Source organism: Anolis carolinensis, chromosome 2 (assembly GCF_035594765.1).
Source record: "Anolis carolinensis isolate JA03-04 chromosome 2, rAnoCar3.1.pri, whole genome shotgun sequence".
Classification (NCBI taxonomy): domain Eukaryota; kingdom Metazoa; phylum Chordata; class Lepidosauria; order Squamata; family Dactyloidae; genus Anolis; species Anolis carolinensis.
Window position 1 is genome coordinate 313381920 of NC_085842.1, and position 12552 is coordinate 313394471.

General features: G+C 38.4%; 1 protein-coding gene across 1 annotated transcript in view; it reads right to left on the reverse strand.

The window, feature by feature from the left end:
- katnal2 (katanin catalytic subunit A1 like 2) overlaps positions 1 to 10794 on the reverse strand; it is a 28301-nt gene extending 17507 nt beyond the window's left edge. Inside the window, exons 1-3 of the mRNA XM_008103475.3 lie at positions 10618 to 10794; positions 1625 to 1695; positions 1065 to 1231 (exon numbers count right to left, since the gene is read on the reverse strand). Of these exons, the coding sequence (XP_008101682.1) occupies positions 1065 to 1231; positions 1625 to 1695; positions 10618 to 10668 (289 nt within the window). The 5' untranslated portion in view covers positions 10669 to 10794. The remainder of the gene's footprint in view (positions 1 to 1064; positions 1232 to 1624; positions 1696 to 10617) is intronic.
- Positions 10795 to 12552: the final 1758 nt, after the last annotated feature.

Sequence of the window (12552 nt, forward strand, 5' to 3'; positions counted from 1 at the left end):
TCTCAGAAATAAGAAATCCAAAAATGTAGAATAATCCAAGGTATTTCCATGAGCATGAACACAGGAATCTCTCCTAGGTAAAATCTCCAAAGATACATAGGCAAAGACAGGAACATGAAACTAGAATCTAGACCATTCAAGTATCAGGAACTTGGAAACATGAACAGGAGACTGATTTCCGCTTAGCAATGTTGTCTCCTCTGAGATGCTTGAAGCAAAAGCACTTAATTTAAGCCAGAGCAGGCTGCCATGAGATCATGCCAAATGCAACTGGATTTCATGGATTTATCTCGAATTCACTGGGAATACCTAGTTTGCCTACTTTTCACGCCCTGCTTTCTTAGATCTAATCTACACTCCCTTGAAACCTCCTTGACTTCTTCTTCCCAAGGCCTTTTCCCCAGAGAATTGGTCCTTTCAGTTTCCCTGGTTGCCAGAGAACAATCTACAGAGTTCCAAACATCGGCCTGATCAGCCTAACCTGTCTGCAGTTCCCCTTGAACACTCTCAAATGCCTCATTTTGAAATCCCCCAAACTCTTAATATTCAGAAAAGTCCTCTGTTGCTTGCAATACTACAACAGTCAAAGACATAGAGGGGGAGGGAGTATCTTTATACATATTCTTTAGTATAGAGAGGAAGTGAAGTAAAAGAAAAATAAGTTTCAACTATGCCATCTTCTCTAAGAAGCGTAACAGACTATCATTCAGGATCCACGTTGAATTATCTTCTTATATTGTCCCTTCGTTTTTCTTTCTCTTCCAACTCTGCATTATATTTCTTCTCCTTATTTTAGTCATTAACTAATTTCTACCCTTAATTTGGTTAATATCTTAATTAACCAAATATTTGACTCTGAAGCTCATGTAATGACTAACACAGCAAGTGATATATATATGCAGATTAGAAAATGCTCAGTTATATGGACCAAAGCACATTAGACAACATTTAAGACCATAGTTGCTGCAAAAAAGAAAGAAAAGGCTTATAAATACTCCTTGCAGTAATATAATTATAATTTAAAAGGGAAACAAATGCAGTGCTTCTGAAACAGAGCAACTTACTGGAATCTAAGGTCTTTTTGGTGATCTTTGGATACTTCTGAAATTTAACGTAGTAATAGCTTTCATATTCCATCATAATAGTTTCAAGATCAACATTGTCGCAAACTTCAAAGCGTCGCAAGTTCATTTTTGTTTCTTGTTCCAAAGTGTTTGCAGTATCAACATATCTGGGAATTATAAATCCAGAGGTTCCTGTTTTATTATTAAGACACAAACGTTATAACATACTTTTAAAAATGTATGTTTTAGCTCCGGCCGGTAGGCTGTTAGGAATTGTGAGAGTTGAAGTCCAAAACACCTGGAGGTTTGAAGTTTGCCCATGCCTGTCTAGCTTTCTCTGTTTTCTGAATGTGTGGTCATTCCAAATGTGAGACTCATCCCAGCAGGTTTCATATTTGTTTTGCTGTATCAAGAGTTCCAGAGTGATAGATCCACATTTGGCAGATAAGAGGTAAGAGACAGGCAGGCAAGCAACTTGTTCTTGATGGTTGGATCAATGCTAAAAAGTCCTCTTACATTGAAAAAAAAATTTCTTGGAGAAGAAATAAAAGTATACATACCCTTCTTCAGTTAAATAATGTAGTATCAGAATGAGAAGATTTTTTCGACGGGCTTCTATTCGCATCTCTTCCTGTGAAGAAAAAGGTGAGTTATGTCATATTTTTCATTTATATAAAGCAAAGATTCCTGAATAGAGATTAGAAGCAGGGACCTGGTGTTCAGGGGAAGATGTGCTTGCACACTTATGCAACCCTATAAACAATTAGATTGGAGGAGTCGTGCCATATTGTCTTATCATGTGTTGTCAAAGGCTTTTGTGGCCAGAATCACTGGGTCGTTGCGGCTATACAGCCCGGAAAACTCACAGCAACCCTATCTTATCATGCCTTGATTAAATTGTAAGTCTGAGGGCAAGGACTTGTTTTCCTGTTCTTTTAATTGTAACACCATGTACAGCAATGATAATAAATAATGTTGTTGGTAGTAATAGTATGTCTGCAGTTTTAATGTTTTGGGAATTCTCCAGCTCTTGATCAAGCTGGCATTTATACTTTGATACCCAGCTTCAAGGAACTTCACCAAACTACAACAGCCATGATTCTACGGTATAGCACTGACCCATGGAAGCGAATGTAGTGTCAAACTGTATTACAGTAGAGTCTCACTTATCCAAGCCTTGCTTATCCAAGCTTCTGGATTATCCAAGCCATTTTTGTGGTCAATGTTTTCAATATATCATGATATTTTGGTGCTAAATTTGTAAATACAGTAATTACAACATAACATTACTGCGTATTGAGCTACTTTTTCTGTCAAATTTGTTGTATAACATGATGTTTTGCTGTTTAATTTGTAAAATCATAACTTAATTTGATGTTTATTAGGCTTTTCCTTAATTCCTCCTTATTATCCAAGATTTTCGCTTATCCAAGCTTCTGCCAGCCCGTTTAGCTTGGATTAGTGAGACTCTACTGTAATTCTACAGTGTATATGCACTGAATAGCTATGCGTGCATTATATTTAGGATGAATGGCACAAGCACTTTGCATTGTTTTAAACTTTGTATATTGTATTTTATGACTGTTTTAACTGTTTTAACATTTTAGTTCATTGTATATCAGTGTAACAGCATCAATTGCCACTTGTAAGCCGCCCTGAGTCCCCTCGGGTGAGAAGGGCGGGGTATAAATGATTGAAATAAATAAATAAATAAATATAGGATGATAATGATTTCATGAGCATCACGTTTTATGTGGCATACAATACTGTTCTGATTTTTCTTCAAAAATAGGGTGCCATCTAGTGGTCCAAGAAAAAAACCTTTTTATTTACTTCTGGGCATACTTGTAGTTTTGAAAAACCAATGTTTGCCTCTAGAGTTTCCAGATTTCATGATCTGAATCCTTATGAGAAGTGGCTTAGGAAGCTGGATATGTTCAGCTTGGAGAAGTTTGCATGGGGACGTGAGAACCATGTACAAATATTTGAAAGAATGTTATATTGATGACAGAGTTTGTTTCCTGGCACTATAGAGACTAGAATATGAAGTAACGGATTCAAACTACAGAAAAGAAGATTCCCTCTAAACATTAGGAAGAACTGCTTGATGGTAAGAGCTGTTTGACAGTGGAATATGATGCCTCAGAGAGAGTGTGATCACTGCTGTAAAATCCAGAATGATGTGGATTATAATGGGGGTGGCTGCTAGAAAATGGACACCCCGATGCACACTGCAACATGCATCCACAAGGAAAATATGTGTTAACAAAAGTCAGAGAAAATCCTAAATCAGTGATAAAATGCGCTGCAGCGGATCAGCATATTGACGCTGTAGAGCAGAAATTCAGAAGGAACATGCTCAGCCCTCTTGTAAACAGCGTAAGTTCTGGAAAATTTAGATAAAGGAACCGGATATGGCGCTTTCAGGAAGGTAAACAAACAAGTTTTCCCTCCCTCCCCAAGAAGAAATAACTTTCCTCTTTTTGAGTTGGAAGATGAGCCCCATTGCTGATTCTTATCCAATAGGCTGCAACAATTTGGCACATTTCTTCAAATGGGGTAAGAAAAGGTCATTCTGCTAGATCGATTCGGCATGAGAGGAGCTTTGTGGATACTACAGAAGCTTTTTTCTTGTTCCTGGAGTGTGTATGGAGGCTTTCCAAAGTGGAAATAGATTTCTTTAATCCACATTCCAATCCAGATTATGCGGCTGTGAAGACACAGCCGGTCTCCTTTTCTTGAGACTTTTAAAGAGAGATCGGATGGCTATCTGTCAGGAGTGCTTTAACTGTGTTTTCCGGTACGGCAAATTGGGGTTGGACTTCATGGCCCTTGGGGTCTCTTTGAATTCTATGATTCTTTCATGGAAATGAGAGGCTAGGAACCTTTCTAAGAGGTGGAAATCTGTTTCAATCAACCCAGCAGGAAATATATAGATATAGACGTAACCTATTATGTTTGTCTGTTTCTACATTGACCATATAATGCAGTTTGGTTTGCATGTTATGGTTGGTGTAGATTAGAAGTAGCCTGTGACCCTTATTTTATCTCTGGTCCTTTCCTTTCCAGAGCTTCAAGTAGACTCTCCTTTTCTGCAAAGCACTGCAGCCCTCATTAACCACTTCCCACAATGGCCTAAATACATCAAATGCATCTTTGCTCAGAATAAACTATGGAAATCACATGGTTTCCACAACTGCAACTAGTTCCCACAGAAGTGGTAGCTCTCACACATGCCTGAAAGGACAAAAGCACTTTAAAAAGCAAAACATTATTTAAAATTCAGTTTAGGTTTATAGTGATTTACATTTGCTTCTTTAATTGCTATGTAGAACACCACTCTCTTTACAGCCATTGGTATTTCAATAGACGGTTAAGTGTTTAAAGTTTAATAAGCTCCCATTCCTAGAACAAAAAAATAGTGTAATTAAATTTTCAATTACTATAAGGGTTTTTTGGTCCATACAATTAATAAAAGCTTAAGGCACTTAAACAGGAGCTAGTTTTAAATGCTAAAAGTGCTTCCCTAATTAGCTTCAATGTTTACAGAGCACATTATTCATTTCTTAAAATGCCACACATTGTTTTCGTTGCAGCTGCCAAAAGATGAATTAGTGTGCAATCAAGGCTTATTATTAAAATCCAATAATTCCTCAAGGTTCTTTTTTCTCCTCACTCTTGAAAGATGTTGATTTCTTGATTTTAATCAATCTAAAGCAAGGATGATCAGATATGTTTTCTTTTACATTTATCACAATCTTTGGTCAATTTTGTGAATCCTCCCAACTTCAAAAGGGCACATGAGTCCTATTAAATTTCTAATTTCAAGTCCAAATGAAAAAAGGACTCAATGCATATGTCTCAAGTGTACAACATAATTATTCTCATAAAAATTGGCAAACCTAGTTTACATTTGTCACGGCTTATAGCCAAAATTCATATAAATGTCCTTCTGTCCACATAATGTTCTGGCATTGGCTAAAGACTATCACTAGCTCAATAGTGTGATGCAGTATCTGTGAGGCAGAAATTAAACTTTTGTGTTTTTTTCTCCCCAAAAGATAATTGTGCAGCAATTGCTGAGTTATACAAAGTGTGGGGATTTGTAAAAAGACACGATGATGTAATGGGTTAACTAGAAAGGCATGTGTCGGCAGCTGATTGGCTGAGTCAGCCAGGAGCCAACATTCTGATTGGCTACTGTCTCTGGCTGATGAGAGAAACGGTTTTAACTGCCATTTTCACCTCGGAGAGTGAGGAGAATGCTAACTGGAAACAGTTACCGTGTTTCCCCGAAAATAAGACAGTGTCTTATATTAATTTTTACTCTCAAAGATGTGCTAGGTCTTATTTTCAGGGGATGTCTTATTTTTCCATGAACAAAAAAATGAACATTATATACTGTACAGTAGTTGTCATCACAAACCAGCATAACCAAACTGTGAATCCTATCAAGAATTTCTTGTTATTACCATTATTTCCATGTACAAGACTCTATGATATGTACATTTACCAATCCCGCATGCTCTGTTGTTCTGTTTGGCGGGCATGCTTCTAAACAAAGACTTTGCTAGGTCTTACTTTCGGGGAAGGTCTTATATTTAGCAATTCAGCAAAACCTCTACTAGGTCTTATTTTCCGAGGATGTCTTATTTTCGGGGAAACAGGGTAGGAAGGAAATGACTGCCAACTCTCCAAACCTGATTATTTCTAAGGCAAATGAGGCATATTTAAAGACTTTTTAAAAGGACTGTTTATTCCCTCTGTTCTCTGAAAGAATTCAGAGAGACTGCTGTATATATTGTTGTCCTATTTGATCTTTTGAACTGAAGTAAAGTTACTGTTACTTGTTAAACAAACCTGAGTGACACTTTATTATACTGCAGGGTATATATTTGGTTCAAAACTGTGGGTAAAGCTTCTATTTATTTATATCTACAACCCCTAACACAAAGAACGCTCAGGCTTCTGCCCACCTTCTCCTTGCTTGAAGATTGGATGAACCAAATAGTGGCCAGGGCATGACTGATAGCTGCTTTTTTCCAGAAATGCCCACATGCCCATATTTAGAGAGCAGGAAATGATGTGATCAAGGGAAGCCATATCCTCCTGACCAGGCAAGTGAGGGAAAGACAGATTTCCATTTCTCATTTGCCGGTAGGGTCATAAGATGATGATGATTCCAGCTCGTAGAGATAAGGTAAACTATAAAACCCTTGATCTAGTGTCGGCCAGGGTCTCTCCTATACAAGATAGGCTGGTACCCACCTTCGTGTGTTCTATTTTCCCCTCCATTTTTTCTTTTCTGTAAGCCTGAAATAAACCTTACTGTTGATCCAAGAAAGATTTGGTAATTTTTGCCTATCTGTGAAGCTTCTGAAGCTGTTCATCCTGGCCTGGGGTGACACAACAAAACAAAAAGAAAAAAGAATTTATATCTTGCATTAACAGTAAGATCAAGGGAAGTGAAAATTCCATTCACTTCTACTTTGGTCAGACCTTGAAGCTAAAACATGTCCCAGAGAGGGGCGACCAGAATGGTCAAAGGTTTGAAGATATGAGATTATATCTTATGAGAGATAATTTAGTATGTTTAGCCTGGAGAAGAGAAGAGATGATAGCCATCTAAGTATTTAAGGGGTAATCATATAGAAGATGGAGCAACTTTGCTTTCTGCTGCTCCAGAGACTAAAACACAAACCGATGGATTCAAATGACATGAAATGTGATTGTATCTAAACAGTAGGAAGAACTTACTATAACAACTGTTCAACAGTGGAAAAACGTCATGGGAGGGTAGTGTGGTCTCCTTCTTTTGCGATCTTTAAAGAGAGACTGGATAGCATCTTTAGGGAATGTCATAATTGTATATTCCTGCATTCCTCCTCAAAGGGAGGAGGGAGCAAGCTTGTTTTCTGCTGCCCTGCAGACTAGGACACGGAAGAATGGCTTCAAACTACAGGAAAGGAGATTCCACTTGAACATCAGGAAGAACTTCCTCACTGTGAGAGCTGTTCGACAGTGGAACTCTCTCCCCGGGGCCGTGGTGGAGGCTCCTTCTTTGGAGGCTTTTAAGCAGAGGCTGGATGGCCATCTGTCGGGGGTGCTTTGAATGCGATTTCCTGCTTCTTAGCAGGGGGTTGGACTGGATGGCCCATGTGGTCTCTTCCAACTCTACTATTCTATGATTCTATGATTCTATGCATGCCAAGGGGTTGCACTACATGGTCCTTGTTGACTATACCTATCAATCTAAACACAGCATCTACTGCTTGAAACAGCTTCCATATGCTTCTCTTGAACACAAACAATTGCCAGTGCTTTTCAGGCAAATTGGAGATTTTCAAGTGTCACGCAGTGTACATGCAATGCCTTGTAGAAGTATTCAGCCCACTTTAACTCTTATAGTTTGTGGAGAAGCTGGCATTTAAACAGATTTAACCGATGGCACAAAAGACTTCAACAGACTGTACAATAATGTATTTTCACTGTGGCACAAAAGTTATGTAAATACAAATAAACATACACTTGTGGGTTGCACATATATTTAACTCCTTTGCCATGGACATGCCAAAATAGATCCTCCTGCAAAGGATCGTTAACTTGACGTGGTGCTGGAGCTTGAGCACCTTGATGATGCCATGAGCTAAACCATGAAGGGGCACCCACGATGGGAAGGTCATGGCAGAGAGGTCAGACTAAATACGATCCCTGGGGAAGGTAATGGCAACTCACCCCAGTATTCTTGCCATGAAAACTAAATGTATCAGTACAACCAAAGATATGTCGGTATACCATCGGAAGATGGTCAAAATGCTACTGGGGAGGAACAGAGGATAAGCTCAACTAGCCTCAGATGTGATGATGCAGTTAGCTCAAAGTCGAAAGGAAGGCTAACAGCCACTGGTGCTGGAGCTGAACGATGAATCTGATGTTCTAAAGATCAATGTAAGATCTATGAGCCAGGGCAAATTGGACGTGGTTATTGGTGAGAAGTCAAGATTAAAGATAGACATTGCTTTAGCTACGCAGACAAGTTGAATAGGCAGGGTGAGAGTATACAACCCTGCTGTACTCCTTTCCCAATCTTGAACCAGTCTGTTGTTCTGTGGTTTGTTCTTAGTATCCCCATATCATCAAGAACTTGCCACAATTTATTATGATCCTCCTATTTATTTATCATGTTAGAAGTGAACTGAGGGTATCATTGTAATGTATTTAGAAACAGAAACAAAGTTAAAAACTTGGCATTATACTAAATGTCCTTTGAGCAGTAGCTGGCCACTTGCAGCAGAGTAGCAAAGGGCAAGGGCAGATGTCTTTACTGTCTCTGGTTGTGATCCCCATTTCTGCCAGTCAACTTTCGTAATAAATTATTTCTAGTGCCCACTTTTTGCTTCATGGTCAAGCAGTGCTTTTTCAAAGTCAGAGCACAGTCCAGGGTAATTTCCAGGTATTTTGGTGTGCTGAAATGCTCCATTGGGATTCCTTCCCAGGTAATCCTCAGATCTCGATATGCTTGTCTCTTCTTAAAATGCACGTGTCTGCATTTTAGAGGGATTAGGAATCAGCTGGTTTTCCCTGTAATAGGCAGTAAAAGCAACTAAAGCTTCGGAGAGCTTCTGTTCAACCATTTCAAAGCTCCCTGCTTGGGCGATGATGGCATGATCGTCAGCATAGATTAAACTCTCTGTGCCTTCTGGCAGTGGCTGGCCATCTGTGCAAATTGGATTAGATGAACCAGTGGGAAATTCCTCAGTTTCCATCTGCAATCCTGGTCAAATCTCCCTCTCTCCACCCCGTTCCTTAGGCTTTGACTGCCGGCTGTGGATAAGCCAACTTGGTCCCTTCCACTATGCCAGTTATTGCTGTTATTGCAATGCCAATTGGTAGAAAGGTAGGTAATGATGGTGTGAATAATCAAAATTTGGTTGAGATAGTGCTTGCAGTTCTGGAGGGACTCTATTTTTTTGCTTCTCATAGACTTGGCAAGGGGATTTGGTTAAGCAGTTAAAATCTATAAATAAAAACCAGGGTTTTTTTAACTTGAAATATTTTGGGGGTGGTTTGAACCCCTAAACCGCCCCCTTGGCTATGGGCTTGATTATATATACAGTAGAGTCTCACTTATCCAACGTTCTGGATTATCCAACGCATTTTTGTAGTCAAAGTTTTCAATACATTGTGATATTTTGGTGCTAAATTCGTAAATACAGTAATTACTACGTAGCATTACTGCGTATTGAACTACTTTTTCTGTCAAATTTGTTGTTAAACATGATGTTTTGGTGCTTAATTTGTAAAATCATAACCTAATTTGATGTTTAATAGGCTTCTTCTTAATCTCGCCTTATTATCCAACATATTCGCTTATCCAACGTTCTGCCGGTCCGTTTATGTTGGATAAGTGAGACTCTACACCAGGGGTCCCCAAACTAAGGCCCGGGGGCCGGATGCGGCCCATCGAAGCCATTTATCCGGCCCCCACGGCACAAGGGCAGAAGGGGGTTGGGCTAAATGACCCAAGGGGTCACTTCTTCTCTTACAACCATTATTATTATCACTGTATTATTATTATTATTATTATTATTATTATTATTATTATTATTATTATTATTACTATTATTAACATTGAGGCTGGATGGCCATATGTCAGGGATGCTTTGCTTGTGCTTTTGGTGCACAGAGGCAGATGGGGGTTGGACTAAATGTCCCAAGGGGTCTCTTCCAACCCTCTTTATTATTATTTTATTATGACACAGCAAACAAGATAGATATGCTGGATTTCATATCACAAAATCACAAGTCGAACACTTCCCAAGTGTCTAGGACTGTGTGATGTATTTTCGGATGATGCGTGCAGATCCCAGTAGGGTGGCATTTTGCAGTTGGCAGATCGTAATTTTGTCAATGTCTATTGTTTCCAAATGCCAGCTGAGATCTTTTGGCACGGCACCCAGTATGCCGATCACCACCGGGACCACCTGCACTGGTTTCTGCCAGAGTCTTTGAAGTTCAATCTTATTTTATTATTATTATTATTATTATTATTATTATTATATTATTATTATTATTATTATTATTATTATTATTATTATTATTATTACTATTAACATTGAGGTTGGGTGGTCATCCATCAGGGGTGCTTTGCTTGTGCTTTTGGTGCACAAGGGCAGAAGGGAATTCGACTCAATGGCCCAAAGGGTCTCTTCCAACCCTCTTTTTTATTATTGTTGTTGTTATTATTATTATTATTTATTGCTCAGTGGCCAACTATAGTCTGGCCCTCCAACGGTCCAAAGGATCGTGAACTGGCCCCCTGTTTAAAAAGTTTGGGGACCCCTGCTCTACACTATCGTCATCTTATAACATGAACACCCAACAGCAGCAACTCTGGAAGGTCTTGTAACTCAGCTCTGGACTGAGGAGTCGCATTGCGCCTGCGCAGGGGCAACCTAGCTGGCGAAGCGCATGCGCACAGAACGCACTTCCATCAGTTGCTATAGTAACGCAGAGAAACACACACAACCTAGGCCCCCTTTTCCCCACTCACCGCTTCCCTCACTTCATGCGTCTTTTTTAAAGCATGGTACGTTAACTCCATTGCTATAATGGTATTTAAAGAGAATATTTAAAAAATCCGGCTTTCTTTCTATTCTAGATTTACAACATGAAGAGGCAGGTCCTTTGTTGCTCCACTTCGACGGCGTTCGGCAATATGAAAGAACAGCCAATGAACGGCGTGGAAGGTACACGGTTTAGCCAATGAGAAGAGGGGGCGGAACAAGGGACAATCATGGGCAGCACGGGATAGGTTGAAACGTTTGACCAATCACGAGGTAGCGTAGGGAAAGGGGCGGAGTTTCCAGCAACTAACTGGCCAATCACTGCAAAGCCCGCAAAGAGGCCTCTTTCATTGATGACGCAAAGTTTGCTGACTCAGCAGAAAAGGCTCGCTCTAGTCCGGCACCAGTGAAAAGCGGAAGTCAGCCCTTTTTGCTGACTCAGCAGAAAATTGCAGCCGAAAGAAAAATTAGTGAACTTCGAAAAGGGACTATTAGGCTACATCTATGCTATAGAATTAATTCACTTTATTTAATGCACTTTGACTGTATCTATATTATTATTATTATTATTATTATTATTTGGATGTATCTATGCTATAGAATTAATGTACTTTAATTAATGCACTGAACTCTATATTATTATTATTGTATGACACAGCAAACAAGATAGATATGCTGGATATCGTATTATTATTATTTGAGTGCATCTATGCTATAGAATGAATGCACTTTAATTAATGCACTTTAACTGTATCTATATTATTGGGTGCATCTATGTTATAGGATTAATGCACTTTAATTAATGCACTTTAACTGTAACTGCATTATTATTATTGTTATTATTATACCCTGCTTTTTCTCTCCGCAAAGAAGACCCAATTTCTATATATTTACTTAGCTTCCTAAAGTCCATTCCAGTCATTGCTGTGCCAGGATTCACCCTCTGCTCGAAGCAAGTAAGCAACAATAATTGCCCAATTTCTCTAGGTAAATAAGAAATTCCCCTCATTTCACCTCCATTTACTATCTTGTATTATTTCTTACTGCATCTGTAATGCTTGTCAAGATTGTTTATCCTTGAGTGGAAGCTGGATTAATGGAATAAGGCAAAGTTAAGACAACGAGGATCTCTGACACCAAATTATAATAAATATTATTGCTATTGTTAAATACCTCCAGCGACCCTCTGAGAGATCAGCACTATTAATATGGGTCTGAATATGACAATAAATAATAATGGTTTACACTGAATTATTATTATTATTAATTATTAATTATTATTAATAATAATAATGCGAATAATGCTATTATTGCTAATATTACCAGAGACGCTTTTGGGAATTGAACATGCTAATAATAATAATAATAATAATAATACCTTAACAGTAACTATTTTGGCAACAGTGTTGCCAAAATATTGCCAGAGATGCTTTGAGTAAGGAACACTATTATTATCATCTATCTTTGGCAGTGAATAATAATAATAATAATAATAATAATAATAATAATAATAATAATAATATACTATTATATAGTATATTGTAATGTAATGTATTATTGGGTTGTTGTATGTCTTTCGGGCTGTGTGGCCATGTTCCAGAAGTATTCTCTCCTGATGTTTCGCCCACATCTATGGCAGGCATCCTCAGAGGTTGTGAGGTATGGAATGTTGTAAATAAATGTTGTAAATAAATAAATAAATAAACAAATCTAATTATTATGAGTGTTGCTGTTGTTGCCAAAATAGTGCCAGAGACGCTTTGAGAAAGGAACACTTTATTATTCTCATCAGTCTTTGGTAGTAATAATATATCATATAATACCATGTTTCCCCAAAAATAAGACAGTGTCTTATATTAATTTTTGCTCCCAAAGATGCGCTAGGTCTTATTTTCAGGGGATGTCTTATTTTTCCATAAAGA